This window comes from Falco biarmicus, chromosome 6, assembly GCF_023638135.1.
Source record: "Falco biarmicus isolate bFalBia1 chromosome 6, bFalBia1.pri, whole genome shotgun sequence".
Lineage (NCBI taxonomy): Eukaryota > Metazoa > Chordata > Aves > Falconiformes > Falconidae > Falco > Falco biarmicus.
Genome location: NC_079293.1, coordinates 13,616,602 through 13,634,059, shown reverse-complemented (window position 1 = coordinate 13,634,059; position 17,458 = coordinate 13,616,602). Strand labels below are relative to the sequence as shown.

The 17,458-nt window shown below is 35.6% G+C and overlaps 1 protein-coding gene across 5 annotated transcripts in view; it reads left to right on the top strand.

Moving 5' to 3' along the window:
• Nucleotides 1-17,458, top strand: part of ADGRB3 (adhesion G protein-coupled receptor B3) — a 466,174-nt gene that overhangs the window by 183,860 nt on the left and 264,856 nt on the right. For all 5 annotated transcript variants that reach the window (XM_056344433.1, XM_056344434.1, XM_056344432.1 and 2 more), the window contains 3 exons: nt 5,139-5,300; nt 13,420-13,584; nt 17,082-17,246. In XM_056344433.1, the coding sequence (XP_056200408.1) occupies nt 5,139-5,300; nt 13,420-13,584; nt 17,082-17,246 (492 nt within the window). The remainder of the gene's footprint in view (nt 1-5,138; nt 5,301-13,419; nt 13,585-17,081; nt 17,247-17,458) is intronic.

Sequence of the window (17,458 nt, the reverse complement as noted above, 5' to 3'; positions counted from 1 at the left end):
CAAAACCACTGCATGTTTCCATAATCTTTTGCTGTATATTTGTCAGTTTTCTAAGCTGATACTTTTTTTGAATCATTTTTTTTTTTCACCAGTTAAAGTCCATAAATAAAGTAGCTGAGAATTGGGTAGATCATACAAAAACATGCATTGTGAATGTGGATACTGAATCAGTCAGTGTAAGCATGAATTTCTTTAGTAGTAAAAGCAGTCTCACATGTACAAGACACAGGACAGCTTACTGTGACATATTCACTTTTTTCAAAGCTGTTAAGAACATGCTTCAGAATTTCTTTATAAATAGACTGAGGTCTAATCCCAGCTTTAGGCATTTATCAAATTAATTAATTACTAGGGTGACTTTAATGTGCATACATTCAGCATTTACTATCTTTGGCCTAGCACAACGCTCTATTCTCTGGTTTCCGGATTCATAATTGCTAAATGAAATTGGCCGTAAGTAGTTTTTAATTGGATGTGCAAATTATCTAAGACTTTTTCATCTAAAACATATTTTCTAATTTTGTTTGAGCAACTTCATCTTGTTTAGATAGATACCAAAATGATATTACAAACCTAGAGCTGAAGTAATTAAAAAAGAAAAAAAAGCCTGTTTACCAACAGTTACCAGAACTGCCTTTGAGGCCAATGATAAAATTTCAGCGGTGAGTTGAATAAAGCTCTCACACACCAAAACTACTGCCCATTTTAACATCAGTAGTGACCTGTGTAGCTGTTGGTAAAATCTAATTCTTTAACAGTTCCCTACACACTCCATTCCAGTAAGTTACTGCATTGAGAATCTTGTGCCCGATAATTATTGTATGGATTTGAAATGACTTACTCTGTATTTCATAGTTACTAACCTAGAAAATATGCCTGCATCAGTCATACATAATGCTTCCAGTTTATATTCACTTTAGTAAAAGAGCTATAATTGCTTCTAGTTAATGTTGCATGTTGACTTCCTTAGTAGTAGGGTGCTTTACTTAACATATTTGAAGAAATCAATATATTAAGTAATCTAAATACACATATAGCAAATCAGTGCAGAACTGTTTGACAAAGAATTTAGAACTGGAAAAGTCTGTTTCCCTCCTATTAATCTATAGGGCTACTTTTATGGCTAACTCTCAGTTTGTACTACTGTAAGTATATGTAGTGGAAGAAGGGAGCCTAGAACCCTCTTGGTCTCCATGCAGTTTTTGTTTAGGCAAGTAAAGCTTACTACTTACATACCTAGCACAGACTTAGAATGTTAGTTGCTTACTACATAGAATAACATCCTTGCTTTTATGCTGCTTCTTGAATTCATACAATTACTCCAAAAAATAAGTAAGATGATCTCTTATTTCCTTACATAAATCTCCAAAACTATCATATTATCAGGTAAAACTTGTATTTCCTAATTTCTAGTCATGCATTGCAGTGCATCTATTATGGGTGTTAGAGAACTGCATTATAAATGCAGTACTTATACCATCACGTTCTGATAGGTTGTATGTGTGGAGTGGGAGATGAACGTTCAAAATTATACAGGCTTGGTTTTCAAGGTCCTGTTCTGAAAGCATGTGAGATGTATCAGCAGAGCATATAAATTTACATGCCAAACTTTGAGGACATCTATATTTTACATAATGTAGATTAACGCATTTTAGATAATACTGCACTCTTTTTGGACATACTTACTAATTTTCATCTATTCTTTATTTTCGTTTTCCTTTGTAGTGATCATTACATATTTTCTTCACCACTAATGCATTCATTCTCTTGCAATATAATCAATGTGATATCTTCTTAAACTGATTCATAAGGATTTTCTAACATATCTATCTCATGAATTTACCCATGTACTAAGAAGTCTAATGACCTTTAAAGTAAATGGATACCGAGTTTGAGGTTTCCTATATTTTAAGCTTGTTTAGTGTTTTATTTTGTGTAATAATAAAACAGATGCAAAAGTGCAATGATATATTTGTATGCTTTAAAAAGGCAGAGAGATAGGAATAGAGAATTGTCCTGGAAAAGATTTACGAAAAACATTTAATACTGTTAAAGTAGTGGACTTAATCCACCAAATTTTGCTGGGTATGGAAGAGTTTTAAAATGTGGTATTCAAATATGCATTTTCCTGTTTGTTTATCAGTGATATGAGGTAGTAAAACATTTTATTTAAAAAAATATTGTGTGAATAATTTATTTTCCTATATTTGTCATTTTATGTGTTTGGACTGATCCTTCCCTTAGGTGTTATGGGATTTAGAGAGTATAATAAAGGTAAGTGTTACACAGATCAATGAGGCCTTCCATACAGTAAGTTGTGTTTCCTCTTACATGTTGAACAGCAGGGGAAAATAAGGGTTTGGTAGCTTGCCAGTGGTTAATTTGAGAATGTAGGTTTAATACAATAGATATAAAAAATTAAGAGTTCTAAAGTAATGGAAAATTAGAAGAAAATGAAAAGTAGCTCTTTTGAAATTTTCATTTCAGAAAAGAAAAAAGCTGAAAAAGAAATAAAACAATGGAAGATGTATTTGCAGGTTATGTAGACAATCTAGGTTTGTTTGAGAAAAGAAAGAAATCTTTATTTGCTTAAATTAAAGATTTTTAATTATGATGTCTGTGAAGATGTTTCCGTCCTGTAAAATATTTTAAAATAAGTAATCATACTGAAAGCAGTACAAAATACTCTGAAAAAAAATTTACCAAGAAATCGTAATACATTGTGCAAAAGGAAGCAAAGAATCTGGTGAGATAAATTTGTTCTTTATTTTCTCTGATTTCACTCTTTTTACCATACATCATGTTAGTGTAGATGATCTTGTCCCAGCGAATGTTTATGCCTTCTATTCTTTACATATGTTGAGGTATATTGCTAGATTCTGCTTTTTGTGAATGGACAGTACATGTATGCTCTGAACTTGTAATAATTAATATTAATTTCAAAATTCACTGAATACAATCACACAACTTAGTGTCACGTCACTACTGTTTTTCATCATAATCCAAGGGTTAAGAGCAACTTTTTATAACTTTAAGATATCCACAATTTTTAAAATTCTCAGGACTTTATTTCTGTAGTTTATTAGCTATGTACTGTCACCATGCCTATGTTGGATACTGGATAATTTACAGTGAGTATATATGACTGTTTTACATAATGAGAAACATCCTGAGAAACATAGCTATGACTTTTTATGCTGTTTGACCTTTCATCTAAACCATTTTAACACAGGCAAAGTCAAACTTTAAACATGTAAGAAAAGACAAAAAATATTAGCCTAGAAACCCATAGCAATACAAATATTTTTTACTATGTACATAAGGCTTATAGTACATACTGTACAATTGTTAATGTCTACCTACACATTAGCTATATTTGCCTTATTACATCATCTAACCCGAACCCAAGCCATGTAACAACCTAATCAAAATACTAAATTCATATCAGAAAAATGATTTAAAAAAATCAGTGTCTGAATGTCACATTTTTTCACCTAATAAATACAGAAAATTGTTACAAAAATCACTTTTTGTGAATTTTTGTATGCAAAAACTTCATCATTTTGTCCTTGTCCATAGAAATCGTTAGAAATGTATATAATTTTATGAAAAGCAGAGGGGATTGTGTGCTAATTATAAAGCATTCTGCCTTGTTACTGAATAAGAAAATAAGAAGCACTGTTGTTTTTTTTTTTAAAGCATCGAATAGCCTTAAATTGCTTCTTAGAGGACTAGCAGAGAGTAGCAGAGAAACATTTTGCAAAGGTTTCATGCTTGGCCTCTGGAAACAAAACAAAAAGAGCTTGTACAAATGCTTAGTACAAAAGCACAGATTCAAGAAATAGTATATCATTTACTTCATTCTTGGAAGATGGCACCAGAGTCTTCCTGGTTTGCAGACTCTCCCTTGATTGTGACCAATATGAAAACTTTTGGAAGACTAGAGGTGTATTAAGAACTGAAATTTTAAGCAAGCTATTCAAGACTAAAGGTTGTATCATGACACTGATTTTAAAGCAGAAAATCCCATTTCTTTCAAAATGACTTAGGTTTAAAAATCAAGGGTATGATACAGGCATCAGCATGCCATTTTATCCTGATTTTTAATGGAAAAATATAAATATGAATCCACAATTATTTACTCAAATTGTTAAGTAAGGTATATTCACATTATTTTTGCATTTGTGTTCTATGAATACTCGAGGGATTCATCTTTCTGAATATGAACGCCTTTGGTAAGGGAATTCCAGAACTGTGCGTATGGCTGTTCATGGAAACTAAATTTAAGCATTCTTTCCTGAGCACACATGCAAGAAGACTTTATGCATTATTTGCTTTCAAAAAAACCCCAAACAAACAAACTATAATATGCTATCTCTCAACAATTAAAAAAAAATATACTATTCAAATGTACAGTATTAATAAATCACATCTGATAATTTTGAAACTAGTGGTATGTACTATATGTAGTAATGAGGTCTAGCACATCCAAGGGTTTAGCACACCTGTAGGTCAAAAGAAAGGAGCAGATCTGTGCAGTAAATGATTGAACCAAAGTTCTCATCCCACTGTTCAGTTTAAAATTTGGTAAACAAAGTGATTGTCTTTGCCAGGGAACTTCTCTCAAATGCTAGATGGCTCTCCTCTGCTGAAGAAAAGATAAGAAACTGGAGGGCTGGTTTGGGTGTTTTTCTTTTTTTAATCAGAATTCCCTTACTGGTAGAGTTCCTTAAACTATTACTTAGCTTTCACTCTAGAGTGATAAGTATAAATATCAAAGATGTATCCTTTGGTATTATATAAAAAGAGTTGTCTATGTTCTTTTAGCATCCTGAGGGCAGTGGTGTTTCCAAACTGGTGAAGGGCAGTAGTTCTCATAAGGTTGTAAATGACGCTAAGCAATCAGAGTGTTTCCCTATGACAGGAATTATGTGACTGCAGCATTGTAGGTGTCTTTCTTTTCTATTCATTGCACATTTTCACAGCTGCTTTACTCCATGAACTTTCAAATCTTTATTTTTTTGTGGCACTTTTTTCTTTGATTTGTAAGAGCAGACAATGATGAGCTTCAGCACCAAAAAAAAAGTCTCATTAATACTTATGTCTATATTCGTGTTTGTTTGTTGTCTTGAATACAGGTGAATCTGGTGTTGAAGAGTGGGCCCAGTGGAGTACGTGTTCAGTTACTTGTGGTCAAGGGTCGCAGGTGCGAACCAGAACTTGTGTATCACCTTACGGGACACACTGCAGCGGCCCTTTAAGAGAATCAAGGGTTTGCAATAACACTGCCCTCTGTCCAGGTAGTGTTAGCAGCCGATAAATAAAATTGTTTTTGAACTGTATAATGATAAGAATTTGAAATTATATTATTATAATTATTATTATTATTATTATTACCATTAATTTCATAAGGACCTTTCAAGTAGAGCAGAGAACTGTAATTCTATTCAGCTGTGAAAAAAATTTGTCATGTGGATTGTTATTTTTACTTTCAGGACAGTCAAGATATGGAACAAGAGTGCCTTTTTTCTAACAGGTTCAGATTTTTTAAAAAAGTCTATATTCTCTGATTTTCACTCAGAAAAGAGAAGGTATATCGTGAGCACCAAATACAAACTAGGGAAGAAATCCAGATCACCAATACATTAAGAAGCAGAGACTGATTAACAGGGTGGGTTAAGTTAACATACTATTAGACGCTGCCATCAAATTGTTTTGCCATTTAGAGTACTGTCTTCTAGGCGATGGGCCAGAAGAATAATGTTCTCTGATCAGTAATGTCTTAATGGACTTTTCTTTACAATGTTCTGGCAAGAAAGGGCAACAGCTACCCATCAAAGGAAAAAAGATCAGACAAAAAGTAACTCTCTTACATCTGACACAAGGTAAAGGTCATCGGTATCTTGCATCACAGTTTTCCTACTCCTTTTGTCTCAGAGATCTGGACATAGTTGGAGTTCAGCAGTAGTTATACACTAAGGACGAGAGACAGACATGTTCAGGTTAGTTGCTGAAAGGGCATATCTCGTTTATTTAGACTCTACCTGTGGACATGATTAATCTGGGATGGAAAACAAAAGGGAAGGCATATGGCCTATGACTATATTCACTTTTCTCTGCTGTGGCTGAAACACACAAAAAAATTGTATGCCTGCCTTCAGATGCATAAATTCCTCAGGTCTTTGTAACATTTGATCTCAAGAGGGTGGAGAGCCATCTTCAGCTTCTGGGGAAGTGCACTCCATTTCTGAAGTAAACTAAACTGTCATGCACAGAGAATCCCTTGGACTTTATCTCAATGAGTAGTAGCATATAGAATCAAACTCTCACATTGTTACTGTGTATTGAAAATATCCAATGGGAAGTGCATATGTGATCCCATTTGAGTTTGTGTCTCACCATTATAAGCATTTAGGGAACCTCTGTAATCAAAAGCAACTTAAAAGACTGTATCTAGATAAACAGTCACAGTAATAAGAACTGCTCTCAGCACTTAATGCTTCACAGCTGTGCTTTAAGTAAGCAGTTCACATGGGATATTCTAATATTTTAGGGTAGAAACCCCCAGACAAGGCTGGATTTGATAATTTGAAGTGTTTATGCACAAAAACGGCAACTATTTCTAAAAAGGCTAGCTTAGAGCCTGCTAGAGGTGGGATATATTGCAAAAGAACTCTTAACTTGAAAGTACAAAAATAAGTGAAAAAAGCAAACTATAAAAGAAAAGAACAAACATTCCAAACAATCAAAGATAGATTTAAAGATTTGTTTGGAACTGCATGAGATATGAACACAAAAACACGCAGTCCAGCACTCACAATAAAATGCAGTTCTACCTGCTTTCTTGCTCATTTAGTATTGCCTAAGTAAAGGAAAGGCATTTAAATAATCTGATTTTACATAAATTTATCTTCATTCTCTCCAGTACAGAAAGAAAATTTTCATATAAACCCCCCCAAAAAATCTATGTAATGCAGAAGTGAAGGTAATTAATTTTCTGTCAAAGTAAACTTGAAAAAAGTTAATTCTTAAAAATCACATTGTCTAGCAAACTTCTAAACAATGCTCACACAAAAAGATTGCTCCATATTTCTCAGGTCACAAAGGAGCTCTTTTCTAACACATGAGCTCCCGCTTCAGGGTACAGCTTTTTTTATTCCAACTACCCAGTATGAGCAATGTTCTCACTGGCTAACAGTGATACTGCCAAGGTATTTTCCTTTGCAGATCAGCACAGCTGATTCTGATAATCTTCATGTATCTTGAATTACCTTTCCTAAATAATTAGTCTTCTGGACTTAATCTTGCCTGTTGTTGCACATAATTACAATAAACTTATTAATTTATGTTGGTCTCTGTCTGGCTACAAGGCCACTACTGTATGGCCGTATGCAAGGATTAACAGTTTAGAAATGTGCTTTTCTTAGCCACAGCTCCATTAATTTTTCAAAAAACCCTTTAACTATTAGCCTAAGTATCCTCTCTCTTCATTATATTCTATATCCCATATCAGAGAGCTGCATAGTTCAGGATTATCCCTGGTCCATGCATAAGAAAATACATAGTTTGTATACCAGCATAATTAAACCACACAGTTGACAAAACAATCTAAATGTTTGCATATGTAGCTGGGATCTGGCCTGTGTACCCAGACCTGTACCACTCATTCCATGCAGCTTCTGGACTCTGATAATACAGCAAGATTTTACACCATAGAGTATAAACTAGAAGCAACAAACATACAAACATGTAACACTGGTCTCTCCTTGTAACCTACAAATAAAAAATCTACTGGGCATATTCATTACATGTTTGCATGATTAGTAAAAGGGAGCAGGGAGCATTCGGAGAGCTGAAATAGTATTTCCTAATCAAAAGGTTGCCCCTTTAAAATAAAAAAAGTATGCAGAACGGCCTACTGGACTATACCTCAAGCATCTATCCACAGGCTTCAAAGGAATCTGTTAAACTTGCAAATACTAATGCAAGGCTTCCAGAGTTATTTTCATCAACTTGCCTTCATATACTCCCTTTAGTGTTCAAGATACTCACTGGGAAGTTAGGGAATACGTCTCTTTGTGATCTCACTGTCCTGGAAAATATTGAGAATGGGACTCACCAGCTTCTTCATTATATATATGTATTAGTATTGAAATAAAACCTTACATTTCAAAGTAGTACACCTAATAATTCAAGTAAATCATGTAGGAACCATTTTTTACATAATTGTTTGTTTATATATATTTGTTCCAGACAAGTACTCTTTCAAGGATGGGAGCCCATTACGTAAATTCAGTCTGCCTTGGAATCGAGAGTCTTATAGAAAAGTCTAGCATAGTAGGCTATCTCAGGATTCAGGACTGCAGTGCCACTGATTCGTTTCAGCTTAGTGGATGACTTCTAACAACTAGAAGTTCATCGTTATTTTCTATTTGTCCTTCTCCCTTGCCTTCAACAACTTCTTCAAAAATTTAGCTCAAGCTCTGCATTTTCAGGCTTATGGATAAAACAAGATATGGCAGGAGGAAGAATACCCTAAACGATGTCAACCATTTGTATACTTAAAAACTATATCTTCGCCTGTGTGATATGCTAAGACTGCTTATCTCCTTTTATTTTCTCAGAGCTCATATCAATGAAGTTTGGCTGTATCGCTGAATTGTTGCACATCTTGATACATTCTCTGCCTGCACCGCACACTAACAAAAATGTTACAAAGAAATTAGCCCTATCTTTTTTAATTCCTGTAGGTTTATTGTTAGTCATCTATCCTCTGAAAGTTCAGGCTTTCACTTGAAAGGAAAAAAAATAACTGTAAGGAAAACTTAGGTCTGTAATTAGAAAGAGACATGGCAGGAGTAGCTGTATGGCTTAAACTTGAAGGTTAGAGGGCAGCTGTCAGAAGATTTGCTGCATTTACATATTACGAATTTAAGAAAGATTTTTGACTGGACAATTTAAACTACATTAAAGGAAACTATAGCACTTAAGTGAGTTTAAATTTGTGCATACATATATTCAAATTTAATTTAAAAAATTTCTTTAATGCAGCATCTGCTTAGATGTAGTTATTCACCCATATTAAACTATGATATCATGCAATCGTATAACCATGGAATATTTTGAGTTGGAAGGGACCCACCTCCCCTGCAGTAAGCCGGGACATCTTTACTAGATTAGGTTGCTCAGAGCCCCGTCCAATCTGACCTTGAATGCTTCCAGAGATGGGGCATCTACCACCTCTATGTGCAACCTTTTCCAGTGTTTCACTATCCTCATTGTAAAAAATTTCTTTCTTACAACTAGTCTGAATCTGCCCTCTCTTAGTTTAAAACCATTACTCCTTGTCCTGTCACAACAGGCTCTGCTAAAAAGTATGTCCCCGTCTTTCTTTTAAGCCCTCTTTAAGTACTGAAAGGCTACAATAAGGTGTCCCCAGAGCCTTCTCTTTTCCAGGCTGAACAACCCCAGCTGCCTCAGCCTTCTTTCATAGGATGGGTGTTCCATCCCTCTGACCATTTTTGTGGTCCTCCTCTAGACCCACTTCAACAGGTTCATGTCTTTTCTGTGCTGAGGACTTCAGAGCTGGATGGAGTACTCCAGATGGAGTCTTACAAGAGCAGAGAAAAGGGCAGAATCACCTCCCTCAAACTGCTGGTAGAGCAAAGGGCAGAATCACCTCCTTCAAACTGCTGGTCACGCTTCTGTTGATGCAGCCCAGGATATGGTTGTCTCTCTGGGCTGTGAGCACACATTGCCAGCTCATGTCCAGATTTTCATTCACCAGTACCCCCAAGTCCTTCTCCACAGGGCTGCTCTCAATCCCTTCATCCCCCAGTCTGTATTGATACTGGGGACTGCCCTGATCCATGTGCAGGACCTTGCACTTGGCCTTGTTAAACCTCATGAGGTTCACACAGGCCCACTTCTTGAGCTTGTCAAGGTCCCTCTGGATGGCATCCCATTCCTCAGGTGTGTCAACTGCACCACTCAGCTTGCTGTCACCTGCAAACTTTCTGAGGGTGCGCTTGATCTCACTACGTCATTGATGAAGATATTAAAGAGTACCGGGCCAGTACCACTTACAATGAAACATCAATGGCCATGATAGCTTTTCAATATCTGTTCAGTTTAAAGCTGAACAAATCAAAAGCATTTAAACCCCAATAAAAATGTGCTTGTAGGATGAAGGCCAGCATGGCCTCACACCTCCTCCCACTTCACAGCAGTTGTGTATGGTGAACACTGTGGGTGTTCACTTCAACATGACTAGGTTCACAGAGTGGCAGAGAGAAAGGAAAGATGCTCTGCAGTAATGCAAACTCGTTCTGCTAGCAATGTTTTTGACAGATAAGTTGGCAATACTCTGAATATTTTTGTCCCAAATAATGAATCTTATATCTGAAACTGTGTTATAGAAAACAGTAACTCCTTGGTGGGCCAGCTCTCCATCTGGTCTAATTTGGCATAGCTCATCTGGCTATAATTCATCAGATGTTGTAGGGTTTTTTGCATTTAGAAAATGGTATTAAAAAAAGAAAATCTTAATGAAATATTACAAAAAATATTCAAAGGTAAGAATTTTTAAATTAAGATGTTCTTTTAAAGCTTATCTGGATAATGTAGATACCACTGTAATGCATTGAATAGATTAATTCTCCTTTATATTTTGTTTGCTGACATTGGTTGTTTTCTTAGTGTTATGCCTTTTCCATCCTTGACTGTATTAGTTATCTACTAGTTTCAGCTATACAAGTCTATACATACAAGAAGGTAATGTGAAATTTTTACTTAATGAGCTTACTTTAAACCACAAACAGATAGAGGGCTGCTGTAAGTTTGAGTCCACCCAAAGTGAAACATTTTGTTTTGGCTTCTGTTCAGGTATCACAGAAGAATTATTCTGTGCTGCTCCTAACATGCAGTCACTCTTGCCCAAAGAGATATACAAACTTTTGTTTCAAGACAGCTTCTTTAAAGAGCCCCTCAGCACATTTTTGTCATTTTTAAATGAAGACAACTAGCATAAGGTTTTGACAGCATCAAATCAAAATTCCACATTAAACAATAGATGTAAACAAAAATTCAAAATGTCTTGACCCTGAAAAACCTGTGTCTACATAGTGTCAAGATCTTTTGAATTTATTATTATTTACAGAGTAATATTTTTCTAATTTGGATTTTTTTTTTGCTATCTTTTATGTTTTTTGAAGTACTTCTTGTTGCACCTGAGCATCTTAATCAATGATTGTGGTATCAGGAGATGAAATTATATTGTTGTTATTACTGACTACTGTTTGGAATCTGATCTGACAAATCAATTTTTCATTAATTTTTCTCACATGATAAAAAACGTGGAGTATTAGAGATATGTCTGGATTCATAAGCTAATACTTTGCCAATGAGAAAAAAATCTTCAGATCATATTGCTGGATCAGAGTAGCTGTCTAAGTACAGTACCTGTTGAGAAAAAATGAAATGTAAGGGATTATATGCAGATATAGCCATGAATTTACTAGTTTTAGAAGAGTTAGGTTTCCTAGTTTTGCAAAATGTCACAGTTAATCAAGATTTCTAAAATAACTAGACTATAACCTGTCACTTTAACATTAATCATTTTTTCTAATATAATGTAGATTGATGTGATGTTAAGAATAAGATAATTTTAATAAAGTTAGCAATGTAGGACTATGGAATAATTATTGTGCTTTTTGTCCACTTGTACATGACCAACTAAAAACCTTTCATCAATTGAGCTGTTATCTAGTGGGTTACAATCTTCTCTGAATGAAGCTTGAAATTGTCTGTCAGGTACAATTCTCAGAAGGTAGCTAACAAACTTTTTACCTCAACACAACATCTAAAATGACGATTTTTCTTATTTTTAATGAAATGCAATAGAACTTACCTACATGCGGAATTCCCCTTGATCTTACTGATGATTTTGAGATAATATGCCAGGGAGCCGAATGCCCTTCCGCACCCTTGCAACTGAACTTCACCTCAGGAAATGTTATTCTGATCCCTACAAGAAAAGAGTTTTATTTGTAGAAACTGGGCAGGTGATATGTGCCTTCAGGGTGAAGGAAACCTATATATGAGAAGTTCTTTCACGGCAATGAAATAAAGTGAGGACAAACCAGAAAATCTATTTCTTCTGTAATGTTGTGAATCATTACCAATGATACACTGAGATGTTATACACTATTTCACCCTCCAGACACCCTTCAAACAGACAGGGTTGCAGAAACACACAGTTATGTGATACCAAGTGTGATGCTCCGTCTAGGTACTGTCTCTGGCTTCTTCTTAAATGCCTAGAATCGCTATAGGTCTCATCACTGCATTAATAATTTAATCCTGTGCAACTGCTTTTATTCAAGCAGATGAAAAATAACTAAAGTTTGTATTGCATTATTTTTCACTATTTTTATAAAGAACTGTTTTACCAATGCACCTATGGAATTGTCTTACCAGTATCTGTTTACCTATAATTATATTAGAGAACTTTCTGAAAATTTAACTCTAGTTCCTTCTGAAAAGGGAATGCATATGGTATATAAGCTCATATGGATATTGTATATTAGTTTCTCCTACAGTGGAAAAAAAATAAGGCAGAGAAAGGTGCATCTTCTATGATTCTTCATATTAATTTTACACAATACTTGAATATAAAAATACTTACGTGTTTGTAATTTATTGTGTACTCTGAAGCTGTTTGAAGTTTGAGTGAACACTTCTTTTAAGATAGCGATGCATGTATTACTGTGTATGTTAAATCACTTAATATGTTCATGTAAGGAAATAGTGCAAAACTCTTGTTTATGTGGACTTGGAATTTTTGAGGAAGATAATCAAGGACATATGATGCCATGTTTCCACCATAATTTAAACAAGTGAAACAACTGTAAGATAACAGCCCCAATTTATGATGGTGACACAGTAAGAAATTATTGCATTTATTTCTATATTTTCAAAAGGAAGCTTAATTTAGATTGCTTCAAATTTTTAGAGTTGCTTTGATACATAAAGTATACGCCTGATTTTTACAAAGACTACTCTCCTGAAAATCAGGGCTTTTAAAAATGTGTCAAGTCAGGCACCAAAGATAGCATAACTAACTTTTGAAAAGGGAAGCCAACCTTCTTAAAAGAAAGAAAGAAAAGAAAATTTGGTAGTAAGATTAGTTTAAAAATTAGATAAAATGGTTCAAAGTTAAATATGCTTTAGATAAAATATACTTTTAAAATCTAAATGGACTACACTTTATAAAGGATTTATTTGCCAAAGCTAAAGATTGTACTGATTTCCTTGAAATTGGCAAAATAATTCCCATCTAAAATATTGATCTTGTTTATTTGAGATCCTTCTGTTACTTGTGTGTCTGTTTCTGGTTAAAATCTGTTTGGTTTATTGCAGTACATGGCGTTTGGGAGGAATGGTCGCCTTGGAGTTTGTGTTCATTCACATGTGGTCGAGGCCAAAGAACTAGGACAAGGTCATGTATACCTCCCCAGTATGGGGGAAGATCATGTGATGGACCTGAAACACAACATAAACCTTGCAATATTGCACTCTGCCCTGGTGAGCTCATCTAGCAACTCTCTGCTTTGTTACAGTGCATTTGATGTGGGTTGTTGTGATTTATTTAGTTTCTCTTTCCACAAGAAAATAGTTATGCAAAATGAGTAGATGGGTTAATATTTTTCATAATTCTGACTGTAGTGATTAAAGGATATAGCAGACAATTCTTAGTTTCTTCAAGATACTCTTTCTGTAGGGCATGGTGTGGTGTATATGAAATCTTGATTCAGGATGGGTCTTGGAGAACCAAAAGGCAAACCTTCTGAGTATGGCTTAAAGAGTTCAAAGGTCACACAGTTTCTGTCCACCATATCTAAAATTTTTTTTATATCTGAAATATTTGCTTTGAGGTTCAATGTATATTATTTATTAAACATACAACAAACATATTTAGGAAACCATAAAATTTTGTTATTAATTTATTCAAAATAGTTATTATCTACATGTGTGCAGAGAGAAAGGCTGACACAAACTAGGGCATTATTTAAATCCCAGTTAAGCCCTTATGGTAAGGATTTTAAGTTCTTCATTTCTGGGCATCAGTTGCTAAGCTACTTTCAAAAAAATATCCCTAACCAAGTAAACAATGTGTGGGCTTCATGGTAAAACTTTCATCCACTGAAACTGAAGCTAACTGAAAAAAGAAATTATTCTTTCAAAATGTATTTTAAATTTTTTGTCCATAGGTTATGATTAACTTTGATGAAAATTTTCAATATGCTTACATATATATATATATATGTATGTGTGTATGTATACACATACATATATGTGTGTATATATGTATATAATACCTAAGTATTGCCATAAGTTCAATAACCATAAAGAAGGTTATATACATAATAATCATAGAATCATAAAATCATAGAATCATTGTCAGGTAGCTGTAATGTGAGAAGTTTCTTTCATGAGCTCTGTCTGACAGTGTGAAGGTTACCCTTGCAGTGGGCTTGTTGAATATCCGCAGTTCACAACAGTGCTGCAAATAGATTCTTTGTGACCAGAGCTCTTCCTGGAAAGGGTTGATGGACATTTAATTAGGAAATGGTTGTTTGATGATTTGAAAACAGAGATGAAGGGAAAAATGGAACTTTATGCCTCACAGAATTTAAACTAAATTTCTCAGAATTATGTGAAACAACTTCGCTTTTCTTCTGATCAGCAAAGCATACTCCAACTTTAGGACAAATTTGTGGAAAAGTTTTAGTGCTGAATGCAGCTGCAAAAAATTTGGATTAATCCAGTTTTTGGCCAAGTTGGCAGCTGTGCACTTTTACATGTGCCTAGACAAAGGTAATTAACATGATCTATGAGCATGAAGCAGAGTTGACAAGAGACATGCCAAATAAAAACAGCAGAGAAGAAATTAATGCATTCGGTTCACTTCAGTATTGCAAAAAACCACAAAAGTTATTACAGCTAATCTGTCAAAATAAGCAGTTATTTGAGTCTTCTGGATTTTGAGCAGTCATTTGTACCTAAATTACTTTCACCAGAGGAAGTTATATGCTAGTTACTTTTAAAAGTAACAATCTGAATCTGCTGAATGTTAAGATTTGCTGTAATTTGAATGTTCAATTTTATAAGAGAATCTTCATGTTGAATTCTTTAGTCTCTTAATGATATTTCTGAAATAGAAAACTCACATGCTATTTCTCCTAAAGATAAAGGGAGATGGATGAAATATAAATGAGAAGCCACAAAATGAGTTTTCTCCAAAGACACTATAATAATTGATTCGATCTTTCCTACCCTAAATAATACTATATAGCAATGAATAAGACTGAAGAGGGTGCATTGAAAAGTAATTTCCATAATGTTTTCCTCTTCACATAGATCTTTTATGATTAATGAGTACCACTAGCTTCCATGTTTGGAAAGATTTCCATTTTCTGCAGAATAAATTATCAGGGCACAGCATCATAGCTTGAGAGGCATCTGCATTGAGAAGTGGTTCACAACCAGGCATTACATCGAATATTTAATATAGAATTTTAGGAAAAAACCCTCAAATCCTCCCTTCCTTTCGTTCACTGGTTGCTGAGATCCTGGGCATTAGAGATAATAGGGATTGCATCTTTGAACTGTTAGAAATGTTCTGTGGTTACTGTCAGACAACAGTAAAATAGTTCACCTCTCTTTCACTGAATGGTGTTGCACCCATACAGACACAGTATGTTAAATCACTAACTTAAAGATTCTGCTTCCTATTTTAATTATTAAAACCATCAACTCAGGAAGCTGCTATTCCAGCCCTCCTTTAGAATCGTGAAATCAGGGGTTGGCAAGTGCACCAAGTGAAGTTACTTGTTTTCAGTAATGGTGCTTTCAGAGCAAGGTAGTTATAAAACTAGGTTTTCAAGGACAAGTATTAATCAAAATTGTATTACAACCTAAAATTTACCGAAGTTTGTATTGGGTGTAATGCAGGTGCAATGACAAACTGATGATTGCTGGTCTGTATGAATGCAGGATACTGAATTAGCACAACCAGTAATAACACATTTCATAATGCTTAGTTGTTTTCAAAATTACTGTCTAGTCCTATCATCTATTATAGACCATATATTTTTCAATTGTATGGGAACTTAATTGGTTTGTATTTTTTATGTTTTGGTTTTTAATGTTTTCATTTACCTCAAGAAGCTTTCTGATGTACGAAATTAAAAATCACAGTCCTAAACCTTTACTCATGGGAATCTGCATCCAAACTCGAGTGTGTGGGATAGTACAAAATACTAAATACAGAACCGGTCACCATATCCATATTGTTTAAAAGTTCAGCTTGACAAATTCAGAAAGATTATGCAATATGCATAATTACAGAAGCAGAGATGAGGAGGAAGGCAGGACGTTTCTGCCCTCCAACATTTTATCTCAACAGAATGTTGAACAACTGGGGTCATTTACCTGACAGGAAGCATGAATGATAAAAGTATATCAATATTGCAACTATAGAGAACAGACACTGTATGTGAGGCAAAGTGGTAACTCCTGTTTTCCTTTTCCTATTCAACTAAAGAGACCTGATTTCACAGTCAGGACCCAATAATCTTGTAAACTGGCCCATCTGAGTGCTGCAGCTGTAATAAAACCCTTTTGAAGGGCTCAGGGTTTACAACATGCAAGATTGGCCCCATTTTGCCTAAAAAGGCAAGACCGGCCTTTTTAATAAGGCCTTGTATTTAGTAAGGCCTTTCAAACTGTACATGAGCAAAATCAAAATTTAGCCTTTGCTGTGTCAGCATACAATTAGAAGAGATGAAATGTTCTTTACTTCAACAAAAAGGAAAACCATTTTAAATTTAATTAGCACATAATGGCGGTTTCTGTATTTGATTGCTGTAAGAAATCAACTGTCTTTAGGCCAGGCCCAGTCCAAGGGGCTGCGTTCAAGTCCGCGCTGAAGCCCCTTAGCTTAGGGTGCAGCTGCGAGGCCCTGCCTCTCTCAGGTGGTAACTCTACTGTGTCCATCTCTTATGTGCCTGCCGCGGCAGTGGACGGACAGTGGCAGGAGTGGAGCTCGTGGAGCCATTGCTCGGTGACCTGTTCCAATGGCACCCAGCAGCGGAGCCGGCAGTGCACAGCAGCGGCCCACGGCGGCTCCGAGTGCCGAGGGCCCTGGGCTGAAAGCCGGGAGTGCTACAACCCCGAGTGCACGGGTGAGTACCGAGGGCGCGGGGAGCAGCCGTGCTGCCCCTCCTGCCGAGGGCCGGGCCGGGCAGCCTGGCTCCGGGCCGGGAGCCCCAGGGCGGGAGCCGGGGGCACAGCGGCCGGCGCGGGGGCTGCCACAGGCCTCAGCGCGCTGCGGAGGGGCGCAGCAGCCATCTCCAGAGGGAGGCCTGGGGCCTGGCTTTCCTGTATTTGATAAGAT